The following is a 22469-nucleotide window of genomic DNA, read 5'->3' as shown; positions in this document are numbered from 1 at the left end:
ACCTGAGATTCACACACAGCAGGCGGGTAACAGACCATCATTCAAGGCAAACAAGACAGAGATGTACAGTATGTACACAGACCTGCGCACACCTGCACACAAAGCCCTTCACACGCCCTCGGGACTACACACACACACACACACACACACACACACACAGGTAAACACACTCGGTAAAGGTGTTGTTGTGGTCCAGTTTCCCCAAAGTCTCCAGAGGTTCAAGGCTCATGCTGGATGTGTGTGTGTAGGCAGTGTATGCAGCTTTCCTCACATTGTTTATGATGAACACACTCTCATTTCAATTCAATTATGGAATAAAAGAAGTGGAGAGCTGCTGCTGCTGCTGCTGCTGCTGCTGCTGCTGCTGCTGCTGCTGCTGCTGCTGGGAGGGTGAGTGTGCTAATGCTGTTGTGCGAGGGGACACAAAACAATCGGGCGAGCCGCTGAGCCGCCGTGAGCTGAGGAGAATGAGGCAGGAAAAGGGAGGATGTGTGAGGAGAACACACACAAACACACACTAAGAATAGGAGAAGGAGAAGAGGAAGAGGAAGAGGAAGCGATAGGGAGGCCGTCTCCATGGGGCCTCGTGCACTTCAGTAAACAAGTGCAAACCACGTGTCGCGCTGCCGCACAAACACAACACAAATCCACTCACATGCAGACTTCTGTCAACTTATTTTAATTATAAGAATAATTGCACTTTTAAAAGCGATTTTTGAATTATATTTTAACAACCACTGGTTACTTTGGTTCATTTTTGTGATACAAAATATCTTGATTTAAAAACAAGGCGGAAACACACCCATCATGTTTTATTATAACTGTGTTTCAAGATTTTTCATCCAAACACTAAATACACTACATCACATTGGTGTCAGATAAATAAAGATTTATGATCATTATGACATCATCACCACAGTCAGTGTGCTCTCAGGGGCAAGTTTAACATCAGCCCTGTGGGGATTTTTTCACGTGGAGGGAGGGAGGGGGAGGGAGGGGGAGGGAGGGGGAGGAGAGGGTCGTCTTACGGGTGAAAAGGAAGGTATTTTTAGGTTGTTTGTTTAGGTAATCTGCTTGTAGCTCCCAGACGACAGCCTGTCTGGGGCCTCAAAAAACACCTTCCATTGTGTGTGTGTGTGTGTGTGTGTCCATGAGAAAACTGTGCCTCTGCACTGTGTGTGTGTGTGTGTTTAAATGTGGTTATATGCTGCGTGTGCGTGTGCGTGCGTGTGCGTGCGTGTGCGTGTGTGTGTGTGTGTGCGTGTGTTAATGCAGGGTACATAAAAACTCTTCTGGGTCACTAACTCTTCAACAGCACATGTCAGTGCAGTGACGGTCCACTGGTCTCCACTGTGGCTGTCACCGCTTTGACCTTTGACCTTTGCCGGTGTCACTCAGGCCTCGCTCCGCTCTCTGTCCGTCACCTCGAAGTGAAACCCTGTGTCCGCTCCCTCTGCACCATGTGTGTGTGAGTGTGTGTGTGTGTGTGTGTGTGTGTGTGTGTGTGTGTGTGTGTGTGTGTGTGAGTGAGTGTGTGTGTGTGTGTGTGTGTGTGTGTGTAAGTGAGTGTGTGTGTGTGTGTTCCAAAGTTAGTCAGTCTCCCTCTCTTACCCAAGGGCTAGTTGAACCTGGTCTTACATGGGGGGGGGGGGGGGGGGGGGGGTAACACGGGCTGTGTAAAAGGAGCGCGGGGGTTAATGGCTGCCGCTCAGACAGGGTTCCTCTGCTAATGTGTAACATTTTAACTGTTAGCTTTGATGTGAGGACAGACACACACACAGTGACGCAGTGATGACGGGACCACGCACACACACACACACACACACACACACAGAGTGGACTGTGGGAGCTGCTGTGTGTGTGTGTGAGCATCAGTGATAACAGTAATGTTCTTACTCACACAGAGTTTGATCTTTATGGTTTATTATCTGATGCTGAAGACTGAGATGATCTATCTCACGTCTACTCATGATTCTTCTGACATTTAAGTGGTCGTTCAGGTTTTTATCCTGTGAGATTTTATCAATGAGGTTCACGTGAACACGTGGACGTGGATGTGGATGTGGACGTGGACGTGGACGTGGACGTGGAGCGTTCTGATTTTAGCCGCTGAAAAAAAGGCTCGTCTGATAACTGAAATATACACTCATATCCATTTATCAGGACCCTCCCTGTGCCACACATCCATGACTCTGCCTCTGTCTTTCTCCTGAGCCTTTCTTTTTCTTCTGCCTCCCTCGCTCCTCTTCCAGCAGTATTTGACAGCTCACTGCGGATCAGGAAGGATCAAGGTCTCTAATCCCTGAGACTAGCCTAGCATGGACACACCTCTGCCTTTGGCTGGAGATCAGCGGCTTCGGATTCCCCCGCTGCTGCTGCTGCTGCTGCTGCTGCTGCTGCTGCTGCTGCTGCTGCTGCTGCTGCTGCTGCTGCTGCTGCTGCTGAGAGACCTCCACATCCCCAGATCACACTCGGGCTCTCCTGCGGAGCGGTCAGCCTGACGGTGCAGTTTGATACTCGTGTAGTTTGCTCGTCAGTGCACAAACACACGTGGTCGCAGCGAGGCATCGGCCACCTGATCTCAAAGTCTCCGTGCTGGAACTAAGAAGAGGAGCAACGAGCGAGGAGTGAGGAGTGAGGAGTGAGGAGTGAGGAGGTGTCAAATGAAGGATATTTTGATATGTTTCTTGCTGAGAAGATCAATAACATGCTCATGTCTGCTACTTAATACATGAAGCTACAGTCATCAGTCACTTAGCTTCAGGAGCGTTTTTCTCTGCTAAAGTAAAAATATACAGTTATAAAAAGCACCTTGGTGAATGATGTTCCCTCATTTGCATAGTAAGCTTCCTCTTTAAAACGCAAACAAATAAAAATATGGTCAAACAAGCCTCCACAAAAGCCTTAAAGGTTCAGTGTGTCAAATGTAGGTGAAGCTGATTTAATTTGGCAGAAAGAACTCAGAATAAACACTGCCACACATCAGGCATGTCAGATACATGACTCAGCAATAGACACTGATTCTCATCAGCTCTACAGAGACAATGTAAACATTGACATGAAAATGCTGATGCCATTGACTCTTTGATTTGTGTGGTTTTCTGTTGTGTGTCACACACACTTCATTACATTACATGTCATTTACATGTCATTTACATGTCATTTAGCAGACACTTCATGACCTCAAAACTTACTCATCAGAGGAAAACTAAAGCAAACCAAAGGTCATATCACGTCAAGTTTGTTAGGTTTAGTCACTCATGCACTTCCTGTTTTATTTTGTATTCACCTTTGACTTCCTCCCCTCCCCTGTGATTGTCTGCCCCGCCCCTTATTGCTTTCACCTGTTACTTCCTGCTTATATAGTCCTGGTCTTCACCGTCATGTCGCCAGTTCCTGTTGTTTGGTCCATGAGTGACGTCGTCAAGTTGTTTCATAGCAAGTTTCCCTGGTTTAGTTTACTCATGTTGAGATTTGTTTGATCCTCCTGATCCTGATTCTGATTCTGATACTGATCCTGATCCTGGTCCTGATTCTGATTCTGATTCTGATCCTGATTCTGATTCTGATCCTGATTCTGATCCTGATCCTGATCCTGATCCTGATTCTGATTCTGATCCTGATCCTGATCCTGATCCTGATTCTGATTCTGATCCTGATGAGTGTTTTTGTACTCGTTGAGACCCAAAACATGATGTGTCCTCCTCCTTTGGGTCAAATATGAGCTTGTGGTTATCGACGACCTGGACCACATTTCGACAGTTTTCTCGCTTCTCGTTATCGTTGGTTGGCCTCACCTGGATGACCACCGTCACATGGTTACACACATCATTTGCATCCAAATAAAACAGGAAGTGCATGAGTGACTTAACTTAGTATTATATATATTATTAGATATGACACAAAACCTCACAAACACTTGCTAATGTTGGTGTGAAAGAGGAATGTGAGCCTTCACTGTTGGATGTTTGGATGTTGGGAGATAAAACTCTGCTGTTGTTGCACAATTGATAAGAATTTGACCCAGAAACTAAAGAGTTTTCCATCAGCAGCACCCATGACAACACATGTGTAAGTGCACCATTGTACTCTTATACTGTATATGCACAACTCTTTATGAACACAACAGCTGTTTTCAAATAAACTTGTTGGTTTACTAAGTTAAAACTCTCCATACTTGACTTTTCTGCTGCTTTCTCTCAACACTTCACGTGTTTGGTTAGAATAACCTTCATTTGTACGTGCGTCTCTGTGAGTGTGACACATCCTCCACCTCTGTGATTAAAAAGGCATCACACAGCTCATTCAAATGGACACTGCATCTGGTCTCTGGGCCAATCACTTTCCAGAGCTTTCACTGCCAGGCTTTTTCTCTCATAACTGATTGTGACAGTGCAGCATTTGATTCGGCCGCTGAACTCTGCAGCCACCGAGAGAACACGCGACGACAAAAGGGGGCGAGGAAAGACTGAGAGCTTATGATACAAGGACTGAGGGACAGATAAAGGATTTCCAAGGTGTTTGCAATCAGCCTCCCATTGTCAGAGGATGAGGGAGAGCTGCTGCGAGATCACACAGCCAGATCGGAACGTTAATAGAAGTTTATGATACATGCAGTGACTCCAACCCATCACACCTTAACCTCACCACACATCACACACGTCTTAGCCCTAAACATAACCAGCTCCTCAGAGATCAGGTCCTGCCTCATTAGGACCTGGTTTTGATTTCCATGTGGTCCTGACAAGGTCAGTGTTTATGCCAGAAAAGGTCCTTAAGAGGTAACACACACACACACACACACACACACACACACAGCTGTTGTGATCAGCAACACATTAGCCACTGATCAAAGGGATTTCTCTGAAATAGTGAAGCGATGGATGAAGTGTAGAAAAAAGCCTGGTTGCCAGACTGGAACTGAATCTCCTCCACCTCACCTCCCTCCCTCCCTGGTTTGTTTTTGTCTGCTTTTCTCTCTCTACCTCCCTCGTCTCCCTCGTCTCCCTCGCCTCCCTCGTCTCCATCTCCTCCACTCGTCTTGGCCTCTCTTTCAGCACAGAAAAGGTGGCAGAGGCCCTCGTGTTCTCTTTCACAACACTCTCTCTCTCTCTCTCTCTCTCTATGAAAACCAGTCCACCCATGCCCACTTGATCGCTATCCACTTCTCTCTGCCTCTCCGTCTTTCTCTGCCTTTACATCCGTCCATCTCTCTTTACAAACCTCAGCCTCCTCTCTCTCTCTCTCTCTCTCTCTGTCAGCTAAAGCAGAGGTTGTTTTTTTATTTTAAAGTGAGTGAAAGAAAGAGAGAGAGACAGAGAGAGACAGAGAGAGAGAGAGGAGCTACAGGGAAAGAGCATGCAAAGTGGGGGAAGTGGAGGGAGAAGAAGGGAAACAGCCGCAGGAATGGGGGAACAGCAGGGAGGGATGGAGGGAGAGGGGAGAGTGGGGGTGAAAGGACTGTAGGATTGTGTTGGTAGAGAGCTGGGTATTGATTCAGGGCCTTTTGACATGCTAATTTGCATGCTGACTGCTTTAATCGCTCCCTCTTCCCATCACGGGCATCAAAGTGAGGATGCTTTTCAAAAAGATGAGGGAGAGGAGAGAGAAGAGAGGAGAGGAGAGAGGAGAGAGAAGAGAGAAGAGAGGAGAAGAGAAGAGAGGAGAAGAGGAGAGAGGAGAAGAGGAGAGAGGAGAGAAGAGAGAAGAGAGGAGAGAGGAGAGAAGAGAGAGCGGCTCGACTCCATCAACATAAACTCATGTTGCTGGTTTTAGCTGACAACTCTGTTACACTACAACACAATTCATCTGAATCTTACCTCAAGTAAACATAAGTCTGACACATTATCGAGTAGTGCTATAGGCGATAATATAATATAATATAATATAATATAATATAATATAATATAATATAATATAATATAATCAGCAGATAAAAAGGGGGTTAAATTATAAATATGTTTTCTTCGGGATGTGGCGTTGTGTCTCGAGACACACACACACACACACACACATTTGTGTTGCTAGTTGTGCAGCTAAAGAACAGAGCAACAGTGTCCATTAACAAAAAAAACCAAAATAAATCTAATTTAAAGAGGCTTTTTAAGTTTTAAAGGTATAGTTTTTTTAAGTGGGGGTAAAAAAGGTACTCATGTATATTGTGTGTGTTGCAATGCTGTCTTCTCTCTGTAAAAACACTGACTATGCATCACACCTCATGGCCCATTTAAAAAAGTCCAAACTATCCCTTTAACATCATAATGGCAAATTTGAACAAAAAAATATTGGAGATTTCTGGAGATTTCAATCACACCTGTTGCTGTTTAGTTAAAGCACACAGCGACAGCTCCTCACTGAGAAAAGTGACAGACCATCATTTCTGGAGCCTCCAATGTTTCTGCTTTCCACAGAATAATGAAGAACTTTAATGGCACACGTTTAAAACAGTTGTTGTGTGTGTGTCTAACACCAAGCCCTGATATTTCCAGTTTACTTCAGCTGTAGTTTAACATACTTTAACACTCGTGTCGGCTTCAAAAACAGATAAAAACAAGCTAAATGTTCACCTTGATTTTTTAGTTTTTTGTTTTTATTCTAAAAGCAAAAAAGGGAAATAAAGAACTTAAAGGTGGATGTCGACGGATGTGCACACGGCAGTGTAAAGTGTAAAGCACTGTGGCCACACACTGGCCCGGGTCACGGTCTCCATCACTGGTGGCTTCCTGCCCTTATGGCACCACACGGAGAAAGAGAGAGAGGTGATGAGTGTCGGGGATTGAACAGGGAACAAACAGCGAGGCAGGACGACAGCCCGAGCAGGAAAAGCATTTCAGCACCTCCGCTAATGATGGCTGGATTACCACCAGCTACACCACCAACACCAACACCAGCAGCAGCAGCAGCAGCAGCAGCAGCAGCTACACCACCACCACCACCACCACCACCAGCAGCAGCAGCAGCAGCAGCAGCAGCAGCAGCAGCAGCAGCAGCAGCAGCAGCAGCAGCAGCAGCAGCAGCAGCAGCAGCAGCAGCACCTCCCCCCAGTCAGTCAGGGGAAGTGCTGAGAGGACTTTTTTTGTTGAGCTAAACAAGAACAGAATATTAAAAAAAGAGGAGGGGGTGCTTTAAGCAATTATTTCAGCAGGAAGAGGAGGATATGATGAAGATTGCTCCTGAGACATTTTGTCCTTTGTGTGTGTATCTGTTCATCGTTCTCTGCTCTCGGCCAGTAATAGATTCCTCGTCTTTTCTAAGCAGCACAAAATGAGGCTCAGCGAGAGTGATGAGTGTGTATGTCGCTGCTGTACATTACAGCTGGACATGAGGCAAAATATGGTGTTAGATTTTACATTTGGATTGAATACTTTTGTCAAATACACTAAATATTATATATTGATAAAAAAATAAATGTGACTGTATTTAAAGGTGATTTCATTGTTTCTAAGACACGTAAATATCCTTCATTTAACATGAAAAAGCCAAATAAATGAACCAGGTATTATCTGAAGATCATGTAATACAGATCATAAACAGTGTATGTTTTAGTGTATTTCCAGCGTGTTGTTGCACAAACATCTCAACAGCGTTATATCCACATATGTAGATGATTTGACTTAAATTGAATGATATAAAAAGTAAATTACTAATTTTGCTGAGCCCGACCATACATGAGTCTTTGTGTGTCTGGATGTACCTGCATCACCTGTCTCTCTCTCTCTCACTCACACATGTAAACATGTTAGTACACGCACACTTCAACACGTGTGTTTGTGACTCACTCCCAACGCTGAAGGTAATGTCATTATTCAGCCCACTTCCTGCTGCTGCCACCACACACAGGCTGACAAACACGGCTGGAGCCAAGACGTGGAGGGTGAAGAAAGGGAGGAGGATGACGGAGAACGAGTGTGAATGGGTGAAAATTACGAGAGGCAAAAAAGTGAAATAAAGCAAAAGAGAGAACAACTGTTAAAATGCAGAGAGTCGTTTGAATTTGACGAGGTGGAGTAACACATTCTCCACATTCTCCTGTGGGTCGAAAAACTCAGAAGACGTGTTTTTTTTATCACTTTCCACAGACTTTAAGAAGCTGTTAAAGGAACAGATAATATGAAGACTTGATATGTACATATGTGTAGGACGGGGAGGGAGGACACAAACAGGGAGGAGGAGGAGAGTGAGGGATGGAGTCTGTATACAGTCACTGGGGACCAGTGGGCTAAATAGAATTATGTGGTGAATTTAGAATGATATTCCCAAGTGCATATTTAACACTGACTGCAGAGAGAGAGCATCGCAGACACACACACACTCACACACACACACACTCACACAGAGCTATTCCTGACTTGCATTCATTAGAACAGTTAATACTGAACTCTAACCTTAAACATAACCACAATCAAAATCTTCATTCAGCTTCATCACAACATGAGGACGACTGGTTTAAGGTGTTTCTGTTTTAAGGTCCCAAAGAGGTCACATATACAAGTACACACACACACACAACATCCACTTAAATGAAATCACCATTAATTCACCATTCTTCGGCCTCCTGTGCTAAACCCACAAACCCCAGCATTCTGCCTCCACATGTGATTTGAGAAGCTGAGACTGGACATGTCGCTGAGACTGGACATGTCTCTGAGACTGGACATGTCGCTGAAACAACAGCATCGCTGTCGTGTCCTTTAACGTGAACATTAACATTTTACAAACCCACGTCAGCTGCTGCCGTTCCTCAAAAGTTTATTCACCTCAGCTAAAAAACACCGTGAGGATCATTTACCCATAACGACATACTTGGTTCTCAGTAATCTCTCTCTTATCAACACCCCACCAACAGTAGGAACTCCCTCAGCAGATGAGGAGCGGGGCGACACCCTGACCCTCCACCCTTCCCCACCGCGTCCACGGGGGGAGGTGCTTAACAGGGAAAGGATCTCAAACACAAACAGACAGAGTCTCTCGTCTCAGATCAGGGGGCCCTCGTGGCCCTCAGTGCCCCAGTCGCTTCTCTTGCCTTGGCCCTGAATGAACACCAGAGCACACACACACACACACACACACACACACACACACACACACACACACTCTGCAGCCACAGCTGTCAAAACCCTGATGTCTTAATCAATCCTGGATCCACGACCCTGACAGACACAGCGCTAAGATGGATGCAGGAGGGGATGACCCCTGACCTCTGCCAGGAGTGGAGAATACAACTCTTATGCCCCGCCCCCCATCTTTCCCAAAAAAAAATATCAGCAGCCCCAAACAATGACGGAGAAGAGGCCATTCATCTGACGCTGGGAAACAGGGACCAACGTGCCCTCGTGACCTCACACGTATACGAGCACAGACACACACACACACACACACACTAGGCTCATGTTCAGCACATGAAACAATTAAAAATATATGATTATTTCAATAATGTGTATTTTTTTTTATTCTGACTGGAAACCAAAGTTTCTTTCCCGTCAAAAAACCTTAACTTTTAATTTACTATTACCCTAATTACCCCCAGACTCAGCTCCCATGTAAACCCCTGGGTCAGCGGTGGTAACGCAGTGGTGGAGCTCCTCGTGTAAAGAGCCTGTCACAGTGTCAGCGTTAAATCACGTGCATGTTACTGCATTGAAATGTTTAACTTGTTCAACGTTGTAATCGGAGCTCAGAGTGGAGCGAGTGCATGTGCTGGCACTGGAAAGTTAAACACAGCAGATGCAGATGCAGATGCAGATGCAGTGATATGTGAACTCAATGGATATATTGGCTTGAAAAACAATAGTGCCAGCTCAGAGGCTGGCAGGCGCTGCAGGACTGCATTAGTCATATAAAGCCACGCGTTCCAGCTCCTTTATTGCTTCTTTGCTCACTAACAGCTATTCATCTTAAGTGGAATTAAAGGAGAGATGAAGAGTCCATTTCACTGGCGCAGGCAAATTAAAGTTATGATGTACAGCATGAGATCAGGGCTAAAATGGGAGGTTGTTATAGTAAACAGCATGACAGATCACCAGCTCACGTCTGTAACTAACTAGCGTCTGTTCTCCTTCAATCATCCCTCCATTTCCCTCTGCTTCTTTGAAGCCAGCCCCGGGGACACAAACCGGGCCGCAGCCGCCTGAGCTCAGAGACAGGGAAGATGGACAACATGGATTCTTTCAGCCCACATGACACACACACACACACACACACACACACACCTAAGGCTACAGCCGTACTGCTACAATGTCATGACAAAAACAACAGCTCAGTATCAGACGTATGCAGCTGTGCAGTCATTCAATAACTCTAAAAGGTAACGGTGAGATTTAAAAAACACACTTTGACTTATTCAGTATAAATGTCAGTTTGGTGGTTTTTTGTCTATAAAATAGTTTTACAAATTTGACTGGTTTCTTTAGTCTTTAATTATTTGACATTTTAATAAGATCATTATCAACATCAGCTGATTATAAAATCTAAAGTGTTGACTCAGTAATGTCCATTATTGACATATAATGGGCTGCAGGTAGATTCAAATAATTAAAGTAAAGGGACACGATGATGATGCAAGCACTAACACGTTCCCAAGCATGTAAGACGTTAACTTGCTGCTGATGATGATGATGATGATGATGATGATGATGATGATGATGATGAAGATGATGATGAAGGGGGGCTGCAGGACAGCCTCGCCATAATCCTAAATCACCAGACCTGTTTGTCAGGTAATTAGTCCTCCAAGATAAAAGCTCCATTGTAAATTAGGGGAAGTGTAGCAGTGCCATCCCACTGTTAATCACCCCTGCCCCTGCCCCTGCCCCTGGCCCCCTTTAGTGTTGTCGCCTGCTGCTTCTGTCCGGGGCAAACATTAGCATGCACTCACTCAGGCAGCGGGCAACTGTGCCCTGCCTGAGGTGCATGTGCAGCTGATGCCCTGAACAGTACCATGCTGCACACCACTAACTGCAGTCTACCGTCAGTCATCAATCAAAGGAGTTAAATCAACATTAGAACCAATGCAGGAGTTTGAAAACGGGTGTTTCTGAATGAACTGAGACTGAGTTTAAAAATGTTTGGACGTAGATTTTTATACCGTTTCATAATTTCTTTTAAATGTGAAAGGTCGTAGAGTGGATCAGCCACGAGGAGGAAGTGGACACTGACCTCATCAAACATGAGGCTGGAATAATCCCCCCCCCCCCCCCCCCCCACACACACACACACAGCTGTGTATCCTCACTCGTCTCATACCTGCTTGGAATGATAAAGTCTCTCGCTCTATTTCCCGTCATATACAGCTGTCTATCTCCTCTCCCAGCTCCAGGCTCCACTGGGAGAAAGAGAACGAGGAGGTGGGGGTGAGACTTTCCCCTCCCAGTGTCACCAGTTCCCCTGGGATGCTCCCCACTGCACAACACCTCCCAGTGGGGGCGCTAATTACTCCATTTACAATCATCATTGCTTCTCTCACTATAGAGAGCAGGAGCGCGAGGAGAAAGAGGAAGGTGAATCCAGGGAGGGACAAAGAGAGGGAAACGGGCATAAAAAGGGAGAGACGGAGGGAGGGAGGGGGAGCAATAAAAAAGAGGTGAGGTGCAGTGGAGAGAGGCGATGTCAGAAAAGAGAGAGTGTTCTATAAATAGTGACTTCCTTACCTTGGCATTCTGCATTGCGCTCCTCATGTCCAGGGTTGCACAGACAGTTCCCGATGGGGACCAGCCACTCTCCATCAGCCCCACAGTACATCTTAGGAACCTCCTTCTCCTCTGAATTATCCACGCATGAGCCACGCACTTCCACCAGCGAGGAGGTGTCTGCTCCTGTGATGGTGTCGGGGAACTGGGCCAGGTTACGCACCGCTAACGGACATTTCTTGTAGAAGACCCTGACGGACACGAGCGCGATGCACGCTCCCACGTCCTGGAAGGCTAAATAGAAGCCCTTCCTGGTCAGAGCGCCAACGTCGCGCACCTCCGTGTTCAGCTTCATGATGCGGTCGCCGATGTCCACCTGGGTGAAGCTCTCATCCGCGGCGATGGTGTCGATCTTTCCGAACTGGTTCTCGCGGATGTAGCGCTCTTTGTCGTTGTTGGACTCATAGTAGTAAAGGTTGAAGGTCTCCTTGCAGGTTCCCATGACTCCCGGCAGACTGTTGCAGTCTCGCAGGGTGAACTTGATCTCGATGTAGACGCGCTGAGCGCCGCCGCGGGGGATCCAATCAGTGCGGAGCCAGTTGTTCTGGTTTGGCTCCATGACGTTACACACCTGGTACGTCCGGATGGGAATGTTCTTCTCGTCCATAATGCTCACCTCCTCCCACTGGACAAACATAGACAGAGAAAACAATGTTAGGACACTCTTGAACCCCTGAAACACAGAAAAACATCAGAACTCAATGCTGCTCAGTTTAGTTGAGCTAGGTTTGTAGGTTTTGCTAGGCTAGTTAGTAGCAGGGCTATTCCAGTTGACTGATGACGTCACACACCAAAATATCCTTCTATGAAATATGTTCAACACCATTCCAAGTCTTTCTGTCATTCATGAACTTTGAAATGTTCAATTCTTTGAGATGGCAGAGCCTTACATTTGTTTCCCTGTCATTCCAAAAATGCACCACTCGTAATTTCTCATGTTTTTCTCACTTCTTCTTCTTCTTCTTCTTCTTCTGTTTACTGGCCTCTTTAACTAGTTCAGGGGTAGGAACTGCATAACATGAGTATATAGTAATTCAACGTTTGTTGGACTTTGATTTCAGCCACACTAACATTCAGCCACACTAACATGTTAAGATGTCAGTTTAACTAACACAACACTCACACAAGGACAGAATAAAAGCCTCTGACAGAGAGAGACAGAGAGAGGAGCGTTCAGGAAGGATGAGTCAATATTTGAGTCTCACCAGAGAAATTCATTGACGGCTAAACTTAATGCATATTTTATCAATGGCACCTATTAGACATGTTAACCCGATTAAAGGAGCATTTATTGTAGCGATGAATTAATATGTTTCATGACGAGTGTGTGAGTGAGACAATTCATCATCATCTCTGTGCATCAGTGATGAGTTCAACGACTTATTTTACTGATATCTTTTTAACACACACACACACTCACACACACAGAGGAGAGAAGATGAAGTGGAAGGAATGAAAGTAGGGAAGTGCAAAGAGTAAAAGTCTCTGAGAATCACTACTGATGATCTAATGTGGGCCTGCTTCACGTCTGCACACAGGACGACGACTGGGAGACGGAGGGAGAGTGAGTGAGAGTGGGAGACGCTGACGTGGGTCACATGGATCACGTTACCCAGCGCGGCCTGGCTCATTTTTGCCAGAAGGCGTGTTTGTTTTACTTATGATAAAGTTCTTCCTCCCGACAGAGCGCCGTTGAGCAAACACGAGCGTGTACTGAGAGGTTCAAAGCGTCTTTGACTGAACTCTGCTGTAAACAAGAGCCGCCGCAGCTCAAACCATCTCAAACAAGAAGAATATTTATTATTAATAATAATAATAATAATAATAATAATGATAATAATAATGATACGTGACTGTGACACCTTATCATAAACAATCTGGCTTAAAGCTTTATTTCCCTGGAGAAGAGTGGAGTGAATGGTAAACGTTGCTGCAGCAAACGTCGATCATTCCCTGCTGTTCCATTCCACTCTGCTTTCTTCCTTTAGCCTCTTTTGTTGTGGAAATCAAGCCGTGCTGAGATAAGGCTGCACCTTCCCCTGATAGCAGCGAGGAGGAAGAATAAGGCCAATTGGTGGTAATGAGAGGGTGAATGTGGGCTTGACGGTGCTGCCAGGACCCTGTCAATCACCGAGAGGAGGGTCTGAGCTCAATTATGAAAAAGCATGTGAGCAACATGTGCACACGGTGAATTTCATATTCATTAGCTGCATTAGTGAGGATCATTTGCTCTAATTGTCAGGAAATATTAAAAGGCTTGTGTCATTTCTGTGAGGAGAACAACAGTCACCTACTGCTCACTTTTCTCATTAACGTGACCGCTGACTTTTTTCTATCATAGATAGGATTTAGATGTTAAGGTGACACAAAAAAAAGGTCCAGGATTGACTAGAAAGACAGAAAAGCTCCCTCTTGTGGCTCTTCAAAACAAATCACTAAGTCTGTATATGTGTTTTCAAGCAATTCATGTGAAATACTCCATAATCACAGCTGCACAATATCTTATAGAATCTATTTGTGCGACATTCTGATTGCTGTGTGAGTCATAATCAGTATGAAGTATCATTTTTGTATCTTAGCGTCTATTTTATTACAAAATAAATCACAATTGTAAAGATGAGATGTTTGTTGGCTTCAGTCGACAAACAAACACATTTGTGTAGTATTTCAACACGATTCTTTCAACATGATTCTTGCTGTGTGGATATTGCACTTGAATGTATTGTGATTTTCATTGTAAAATCATTGTGAGTGCTTTTTATAGCAAAGTGTGATGAAATCGTCCCATAATTAAAAATAGATCAGACCCATCCCCAAAAAAGCTAATGCTAATGGCACATCAGGGTCACTGAGGCCTTACCATACTCTGCGGCACAGCCCGGCACAGCCCGGCACAGCCCGGCACAGCCCGGCACAGCCCGGCACAGCCCGGCACAGCCCGGCACAGCCCGGCACAGCCCGGCACAGCCCGGCACAGCCCGGCACAGCCCGGCACAGCCGTCCTGCGGCAGGAGCTGAACCCCACTGCTCTTTCCCCCCTTTATTCATCCATACCAGAGGAGCCTCTCTCAGCTGCCAAGTCCCTCTCTTCTCTGTCTCCCCCTCCTCACTCCACGACTCAACGGTGGAAAGGGATATAAAGTTTCTCCACAAAGACCGATTCAATCCACCGTCTATTCAGGAAACCCGACGCCCGCTGCAGTATCAACCCGAGCATCTGAGTGGTTAGAGAGCGCAGGGGATGGAGGAGAAAGAGGGGCTACTTATGGACCCAGTGCTTCTCAGAGTGAACACTGGGGTCCCCATGGGGCCCCCAGACGGTTTTCTGTATAAACAGCGAAACAGCCAATTCTGATTTATCCATATGTCAGTGTCATGATTTTTGCAGCGTGAGCCTGACGTCCCATCAGAGCAGCCAGCCGCACAATAAATCACACACAAAGATGTTTCTGAGAAGCCCTCACCAGGAAAACAATCTATTCTGCCAATAAAAGATAACATCTCTCCATTCTGGGCTGAAATGGGGATCATGCATCCTAACCAGGGGACACTTGAGTGCTGAAGCCGACTTACCCCTCCTTCTGTTGGGTTGGCGACCCATCCCAGCTCCCCCTGTACAGCTCTGGAGTCCAGTAACGTGACTGGAAAACAAGAGGAGTAGAAGTGAGTGTGCAGATCCCACACACAACAACACAACAACACAACAACACAACATTAATGAAACACTTCACAGAAGGATCATTTTATATTAAATGTTGAACATTTTTTTTAAGTGATTTATCAGATATAAAAACATGAATGTGTGATGAATGTGTGCACACCAGGAGAATAAAGAGCTTACAAATGACACACTTGTGCTTGTTGTGTTGTGTTTAAGCCTCTGCTGAGCTCTGCAGGTGTCACAGGGATTGATTTTTCTTGCAGATAATGATTTATTTTCTTTTTTTTCAATGGATGACAAATGCATTTCCCGAGTGTGTTTAAATAATGATTTTTCAGTTTGCTCTGCAGCAGCAGCAGCAGCAGCAGCGCCGAGTCTGAGCGGAATCGGCCGAGAGAAGCCGTGGTGGCGCGGCGTGTGCGTGAATTTAGGAGAAAATATTAAAATAAAAAAAGCACAGAATTACCTTGTAAGATCATTTTAAAACACGAAATATTACAATATTACTTCAACCGTATGGAGATGTAGTGATTGTTTATATCCACATTCTATAAATCTGTGCGGGTTATTTTGATTCGGCACATAAATGAGTCAATATACTCGTTCTATAAACCCTATTTTAAATGTTCAGCACATTATTTCATATTTAACCAACACTGAGATCGTGATGCATCATTTTTTTGGACTTGTGTCGAAAAGCTTTTTCTGCAGAAACAGAAAACGCAGTTCTGGAGAGGACTCACGTCGGATCAGGGTGTATAAAGTCTACTAGTATACTAGAAAATGTAAGATATGTGTGTTTATAGTGAATATTAAATGCATATAATGGTGTGTGTCAGTGCGTTGAGCATTTTCAAACTGCGTCCTGGAACTCGTAATCCCGGAGATCTCTGTGTGCCGAGCCTGGGACGCGCGTATGATCATTATAAACTGTTTTTGTTTGTTTGTTCACTCAACGCATAATAAACAAAGATGAATTAGTGATAAATAACTAGAATCATCTATTATTGCATTTGTATTAATATGCAGTTGTGTGCACCATACGGCGCAACGAAAGTTTGGGGTTTTATGTTCCATCATTTTCCAAATATAAAGTCAACATGACAACATGTGGCGGTTCTTTTAATGAAAGTGATCATTTGATGTTTTTTGGTGAGCGTGACGTTCTCAGAGCCGCGCGCAGAGCCCTGATTACAACAAGTCGTGTCCCTGTTTCCAGGATTTCGGATCCAAAGCCCGAGTCGGTGCCTCGTGCCGGGACAGCCGCAATTCCAGCTTGTTTGCCCAAAAGTGATAAAAAAAAAGAAAAAAAACTCCTCTGTTTTCCAATAAAACAAAATAAAGATGAATCCGCACTACAGTCGCAACCACGCAGGGGCCACGCACAAGTGAGAGGCTCCGCTGCGCAAACGGCACACACGGAGCGAAAGTCGCACAAGTCCAGCCGCGGCGGCGGCGGTTCCTGGTTCCTGTTTCCTCTGCAAACATCTCCTTACCTTCATTAGGAGGATAAATCCGAGCCGAGGAAACAAATGTAGAGATCCCAGAAACAAGAAAGCTGACCGTGAACAAAACCCCTGCCATGAGTGCCATTTGTGTCCTTGTCCCGTTTTCTCTCTCTCTCTCTCCTCGTTTTCTGCCGTTGCTCTTCTTCCCAGCTCCAGCTCCAGCTCTCTCTCTCTCTCTCTCTCTCTCTCTCTCTCTCTCGCTGACACACACACACACACTCACTCACTCACTCACAGTCTCGCTCTTGGTCCCTCTCTCTCTCTCTTACCCTCTCCCCGTGGAATAGGGGTTTGAAGCGGACACAGACACACTAGTGAGAGCGCACCACAGCCAGGAGGCGGGTCTATGGTGTGTGAGTGACGCGGCGGAGACCGTCAAACCATATATGAGGGGGGCGAGAAAACAGTGGAGGGGGCAGAGGATTGGGGGCAATAATCATTAACACCCCCCTCCTCTGCCACCATGCACGCGACATGTTTCCTCACCTTACACCAGTGTTTATTATGTGTTATTAGTGTATATTATGCATGTATATTATTATAGATTTCATTTTTAACTTGTATTTATTTGCTCATGTGCTCCGTGTAATGCACTTATTTGACCCCAGTTTCCTGTTGCATTGTTTGTTTTACACCAAACACAACAAAGCAAATTCATTGTATGTTTAAAAAAGAAAAACGATCCTAAAAAAACTCACAGAGAAAGTCACGGATTGGTTGAAAATGATGAGTCTAAATGTCACATGGATCCTATAAGCAGAGTGTGTTTGACTCTCAAATATAGATATGTGTACATTCAAATGCACTGCGTCACTTTTTGTCTCCTCCAGCACTATGTGTGTGTGTGTGTGTGTGTGTGTGTGTGTGTGTGTCTCTCGCTTTCTCACACACACACACACACACACACACACAGTGCTGCTACTACTGCTCGTGCATCATGTAGTCTGGCTCCAGTCGAGCGCAGCGCTGCGCTGTGCTGTCCAAGGTGAGCCCCATCAGTCCAAGGTCGCCACCTAGCGGATGTACAGACGCCTGCTCCTGCCTGCAAATTGGATGAGAGAACAAGCGCGAGCAGTGACCTCCCTCTGTAACATTACACGGGTTTGCACTTTGAGAAATTGACATTTTTCTGATGTGCTTGTCCTGGGCCGTGTCTCTGTGTTTATTGCAGTGTTTACCTCAGGTATTATGGGTATTCATGATGAATATGTGCCCGTGCATGGACGTGCAGGTGCAGACCTGCATGTTTTGAGGTTGCAAAGGTGAAAGATGCAAAGGAATCAATGTAACATGTGCAGTTTTCCCCTCAAACAAAGGCCTTGTTGTTGGTGTTTGAGAAAAGCCAGCTGTGTCCAGGTTTGGGCTTGAGCCCACAGGGGGCTCCCACTCTTTCATGTCCTCCCACACAGGTCTGCCATTGCTCCCATGAGATGTGACCATCGCTGTGGCCAGAAGGCAACCTCTCAATAATCCACACAGGAGATAGTCACAGTGTGGGCAGGTTAGGGTTGTTGTTCTGCATCACCACACACATCCACAACCAGCAGCTTCACATTATTGGATCTCCTCGTGAGTGGAATGCTGTTTTGTTTTTGTTTTTTTACTTTTTACAGAGACAGTGATTCAGCGGGAAAACATCCAACCACGCTGAAGTGTCCTTGAGGCAAGTCATCGGATCCTTATCTACTGTAAGAGTTATGATACTTTCTGAGAGTGGAAAGTCAAAATACACTCAGATCACTCAGTCGACAAAACTGGCTCCATATCAATGTGTGAAGTCTGTGACCTTTAAAGCAAAGGATGAAAAGAGCAGGGCACACTTTGAAACCAACACAAGAAATAACAGAGAGATGATAATAAATGCTATAAATACAAGTGATGCACTCGTTTCTCACTCCTGCTGCTGAAACACGGGGAACTGTGGTCGTCTTTAGTGAAACTGTGGATTTTGGCTGCACTTTCCTCGCCATTTCAACGTAAATGAAATGAGATTTTAATGAGAATAAGTTGTCTCTTATGTTGCTCTTCAAAGAAAGAGTCACATATATCATTCATTGTTCCTGTGTTTTGAAATGTTAATGCATGCTTAAAGTACAGAAGGCCAAAAAGGCCATAAAGTGTTTGTTGGAGTTATATGTATGTATAAAATGTGTAAATCAACATCTTGTTTTTTGTGTCTGTACCTAAAAATGATAGTAGGCTTTACAGATAGAACTGTAAATGTGTCGCTCAAATTGTCTCATGTAATGATTTAATAACATATAGAGTTTAAGTTTATAATGCTGGAAAAAAATGACTCACACCAAAAATATTCATCACTTTTTCGTGTCCAACACTGACGTCAATATCGCCTTTAACAGTATGAAGCATATTGTCCCACATAATCTGCTCGTATGAAGAAGAAATAAACCCCAAACATGACTTTCTGACACTGTACACTTGTCTGTGCAGAGGGAAGCGTTGGAGAAATAGGATTTTGGATTGTTTTTTTTTCTCATTTTTGCCCAGATACCGATACTCACTATCATATTGTAAAAACAATACATTTGATACATGTGACAAGATGAAAGTCACTGTAAGCTTAAATGAAGTTGATTTCAATCTGTTTTAGATGATGACACAGATCCATTTCCCTCTTTTCATTACAGTATCATTGTCGTCATCGTTATGTCATCGTGAGGACATATAGTCTATGGCCTGGAGCATCCGTGTTTGGCACAGTGCAGTTCCCATGCCTTTTTGTATCCGTCACACCAGGCTCTTCCAAGACTTGGCTACAATATATATATCCCTGCACAAACAAGGAAAACAAGGAAACATGGAGAGATTTTCTCATACAACTGATCTCACTGTGAATAGACCCGCCTTTGTCTCAAAGGCTTTCACAAACATAGTGTGGGGCTTTGTTTTCCTCTCACAGATGCCACTCAAAGAAACAGAGTGCAGTGTTTTTATTTAGATGTGGTTGGAAGTTGAGAGGCAGTAGAGTCCAAATCTTGGATTACTTAAGGAAATCAAAGCGTATTAGGCTGATTTAGAGGAGACAGAGATGATTGTCTGTGGGTTTATGAGGCTCTTCTGGGACGTGTGCACTCCACTGTGCCACTGTGCCACTGCAGAGCTAAAGACCATCTCAACCTGTGTAATGAAGCACACACAGCATCTGGTGCTCCACTCAAATTGTCCAATTTATTCCCAAAACAATGATTGTCCAAAAAAGAAACACACTTTCCCCTGTTTGACAGCAAGCCTGGCAACCTTAGGGGACAACCTCAGGGGACAACCTTAGGGGAAAACCTTAGGGGACAACCATAGGGGACAACAAGCCTGGCAACCTTAGGGGACAACCTTAGGGGACAACCTTAGGGGACAACCTTAGGGGAAAACCTTAGGGGACAACCTTAGGGGACCCAGAGAGGGACCAGGAGAAACCAATGGCAGCAAAGTTTCAGGGAGCGACAATGGTGGCGCGTGCGTGATGGTGGTCGAGGGTGCGAGTGGGTGGGTTGTGGTTCTTGTCTTGTTTAATTGTGTCACAGTATTTTTGATTGATGACACTCCCATCGTTCCTTTATGTTCTTGTCAAAGCAGGAGCTTTTTTTGGTGAGTGGGAGTGAGGGAGGAGACCCCCACTCCCTCCCTAAAGCCGCCCACTGCGCTTTCTCCACATGGCATCTGCTGCCCACACATCTGCATTGTGTGCCAATCATACACACCGACTCACACACACGCTCAACCAAATTAACTAGCACTAACTTTGTGTTTGGTGATGATGGATATTATTGAGTGAAAATCGAAACGATCTCTAAAGGCAAGAGAGACTGTTGTTCTTTACAGAGACGTTCGAAACGACATGAACACGGAATTAAATGAAAACGTTACAAACAAATTGTTAGAGTTAAACAAATTAACTAAACCTGGGACTGTGTTGAAGAATAAAAGAAGTAAATATTATATAAATATGTATACATGAAATATTATACATACACAATGTCTAAAACAAGATATAAATGTTTCCATTGTATTTCATCATAAACAATAAACTCTTTGTTTTTATAAAGATGTTATACATATATATATATATATATATATATATATTCATATATTGTAACTGGGTGTGCATTCATTTTTAAACATGTTTGTCTAATGATCAAAATGGAAACAAAACAAAGTGGTTGTTCGGTCTTTATTGTTTTAATCACTGTTGCTTGCAGCAAATGTGCATGTAATATTGTATAATAACTAAACAACATACATAATCTTCATCAAGTTAAGCATCAGTGCACTTGATAATGCTTATCTGAAGCTACTGAATAATTGAATGGCAATCCAATGTAATCTTAATCTAATCTATGTGATTTATATACTGTACAGTATATGTCAAAATCACAGGATTGGATATTGCACAAAGTAAAAAGATAGAATCTGATATGATCCAAACGCCCTTAATATGATATTATATTATATATTATATTATATATAAACGTGAGTGAGATATGCACACGTCTGCAACGCTGCATTGATTGTGTGAGCTAAGTGAACATGTTTTAAGATAAAAGAGGAGAAAGAAAGAAAAGTCAGTATCGGACAGGATTGAGGCGTCCTAACCTTTATGTATAAGACTTTCCTTTCAGCAGCTTAAAAACAAGAGTTGTCAAACTTTCACCTACAAACCATCACAGCAGCCTCACTCAATCATTTACTCTCCAGGAAGTGTACCACACATTTTATTGTCAACAAAGCAAAAACCTGCAGCAAAGCCCCCCTCCCTCACTCCTATTGTCATGTTCTCCCACCTCTGTCACTACAGTTTGGGCCATTGTTTCAACTAATTCTCCTAAATTCCCTCCTGCCGCCCCGTGACCCTCCAGGCTCTGCCCACCGCCTTCGGATCCACATGCAGCTTCTCGCGGGTGTTCCTCGGGGCTGCAGTCAGGAAGGCCGTCCCCGGAGGTCAGAGCAAGTGGGAGTCAGAGGAGACCGGAGCAGAATGGGAGGATGGAGATCAAAGTGGCAGCGACAGCAGCAGCAGGAGCAGGAGCAGCAGCAGCAGGAGCAGCACCAGCAGGAGCAGCAGCAGCAGCAGAAGCAGCAGCAGCAGCAGGAGCAGCAGCAGCAGGAGCAGCAGCAGCAGCAGCAGCAGGAGCAGGAGAGTCGCTCTGAGGCAGAATGTCAGAGATAAAATCCACTGGACTGGAAAAACTGCTCACACAAGCAATACAGACACACACCCACACACACACACACAAGTGTTTTGTGTTATCTGACATAGTGGAATAACACAATGAAATGTTTCAGTCACATACAACCTCCCATTAGATCAGCCAGCTCAGTGAAGACTGTGCTGATGATTTCAGACTCACTCAGTCTCCTCTTATCATTACCAGATACATCTTTATACATATATATATATATATATATATATATATATATATATATATATATATACACAGCATGTGTCACTGGATCAGCCACGATGCCTCTCCACTCTTTACTCTTTATCTCCAGCCTTTGAAAGTGTTTCCAGAAACCTGTTGTCTGAGTCACATGGTGTCTGTGTGTGATCTTCTTCTTCTTCACTGCTTTATCAGTTACACTTCCTCCTCTGTTTACATC

General features: G+C 44.6%; 1 protein-coding gene across 2 annotated transcripts in view; it reads right to left on the bottom strand.

Moving 5' to 3' along the window:
* epha4l (eph receptor A4, like) overlaps nucleotides 1-17167 on the bottom strand; it is a 57155-nt gene extending 39988 nt beyond the window's left edge. Inside the window, exons 1-3 of one of the 2 annotated variants that reach the window (XM_058633581.1) lie at nucleotides 16842-17167; nucleotides 15258-15325; nucleotides 11646-12309 (exon numbers count right to left, since the gene is read on the bottom strand). In XM_058633581.1, the coding sequence (XP_058489564.1) occupies nucleotides 11646-12309; nucleotides 15258-15325; nucleotides 16842-16938 (829 nt within the window). In that variant the 5' untranslated portion in view covers nucleotides 16939-17167. The remainder of the gene's footprint in view (nucleotides 1-11645; nucleotides 12310-15257; nucleotides 15326-16841) is intronic. The other variant, XM_058633580.1, reaches the window with a different exon arrangement.
* Nucleotides 17168-22469: the final 5302 nt, after the last annotated feature.

Source organism: Solea solea, chromosome 7 (genome assembly GCF_958295425.1).
Source record: "Solea solea chromosome 7, fSolSol10.1, whole genome shotgun sequence".
Classification (NCBI taxonomy): Eukaryota; Metazoa; Chordata; class Actinopteri; order Pleuronectiformes; family Soleidae; genus Solea; species Solea solea.
This window is presented reverse-complemented; position numbering and strand designations above follow the sequence as displayed.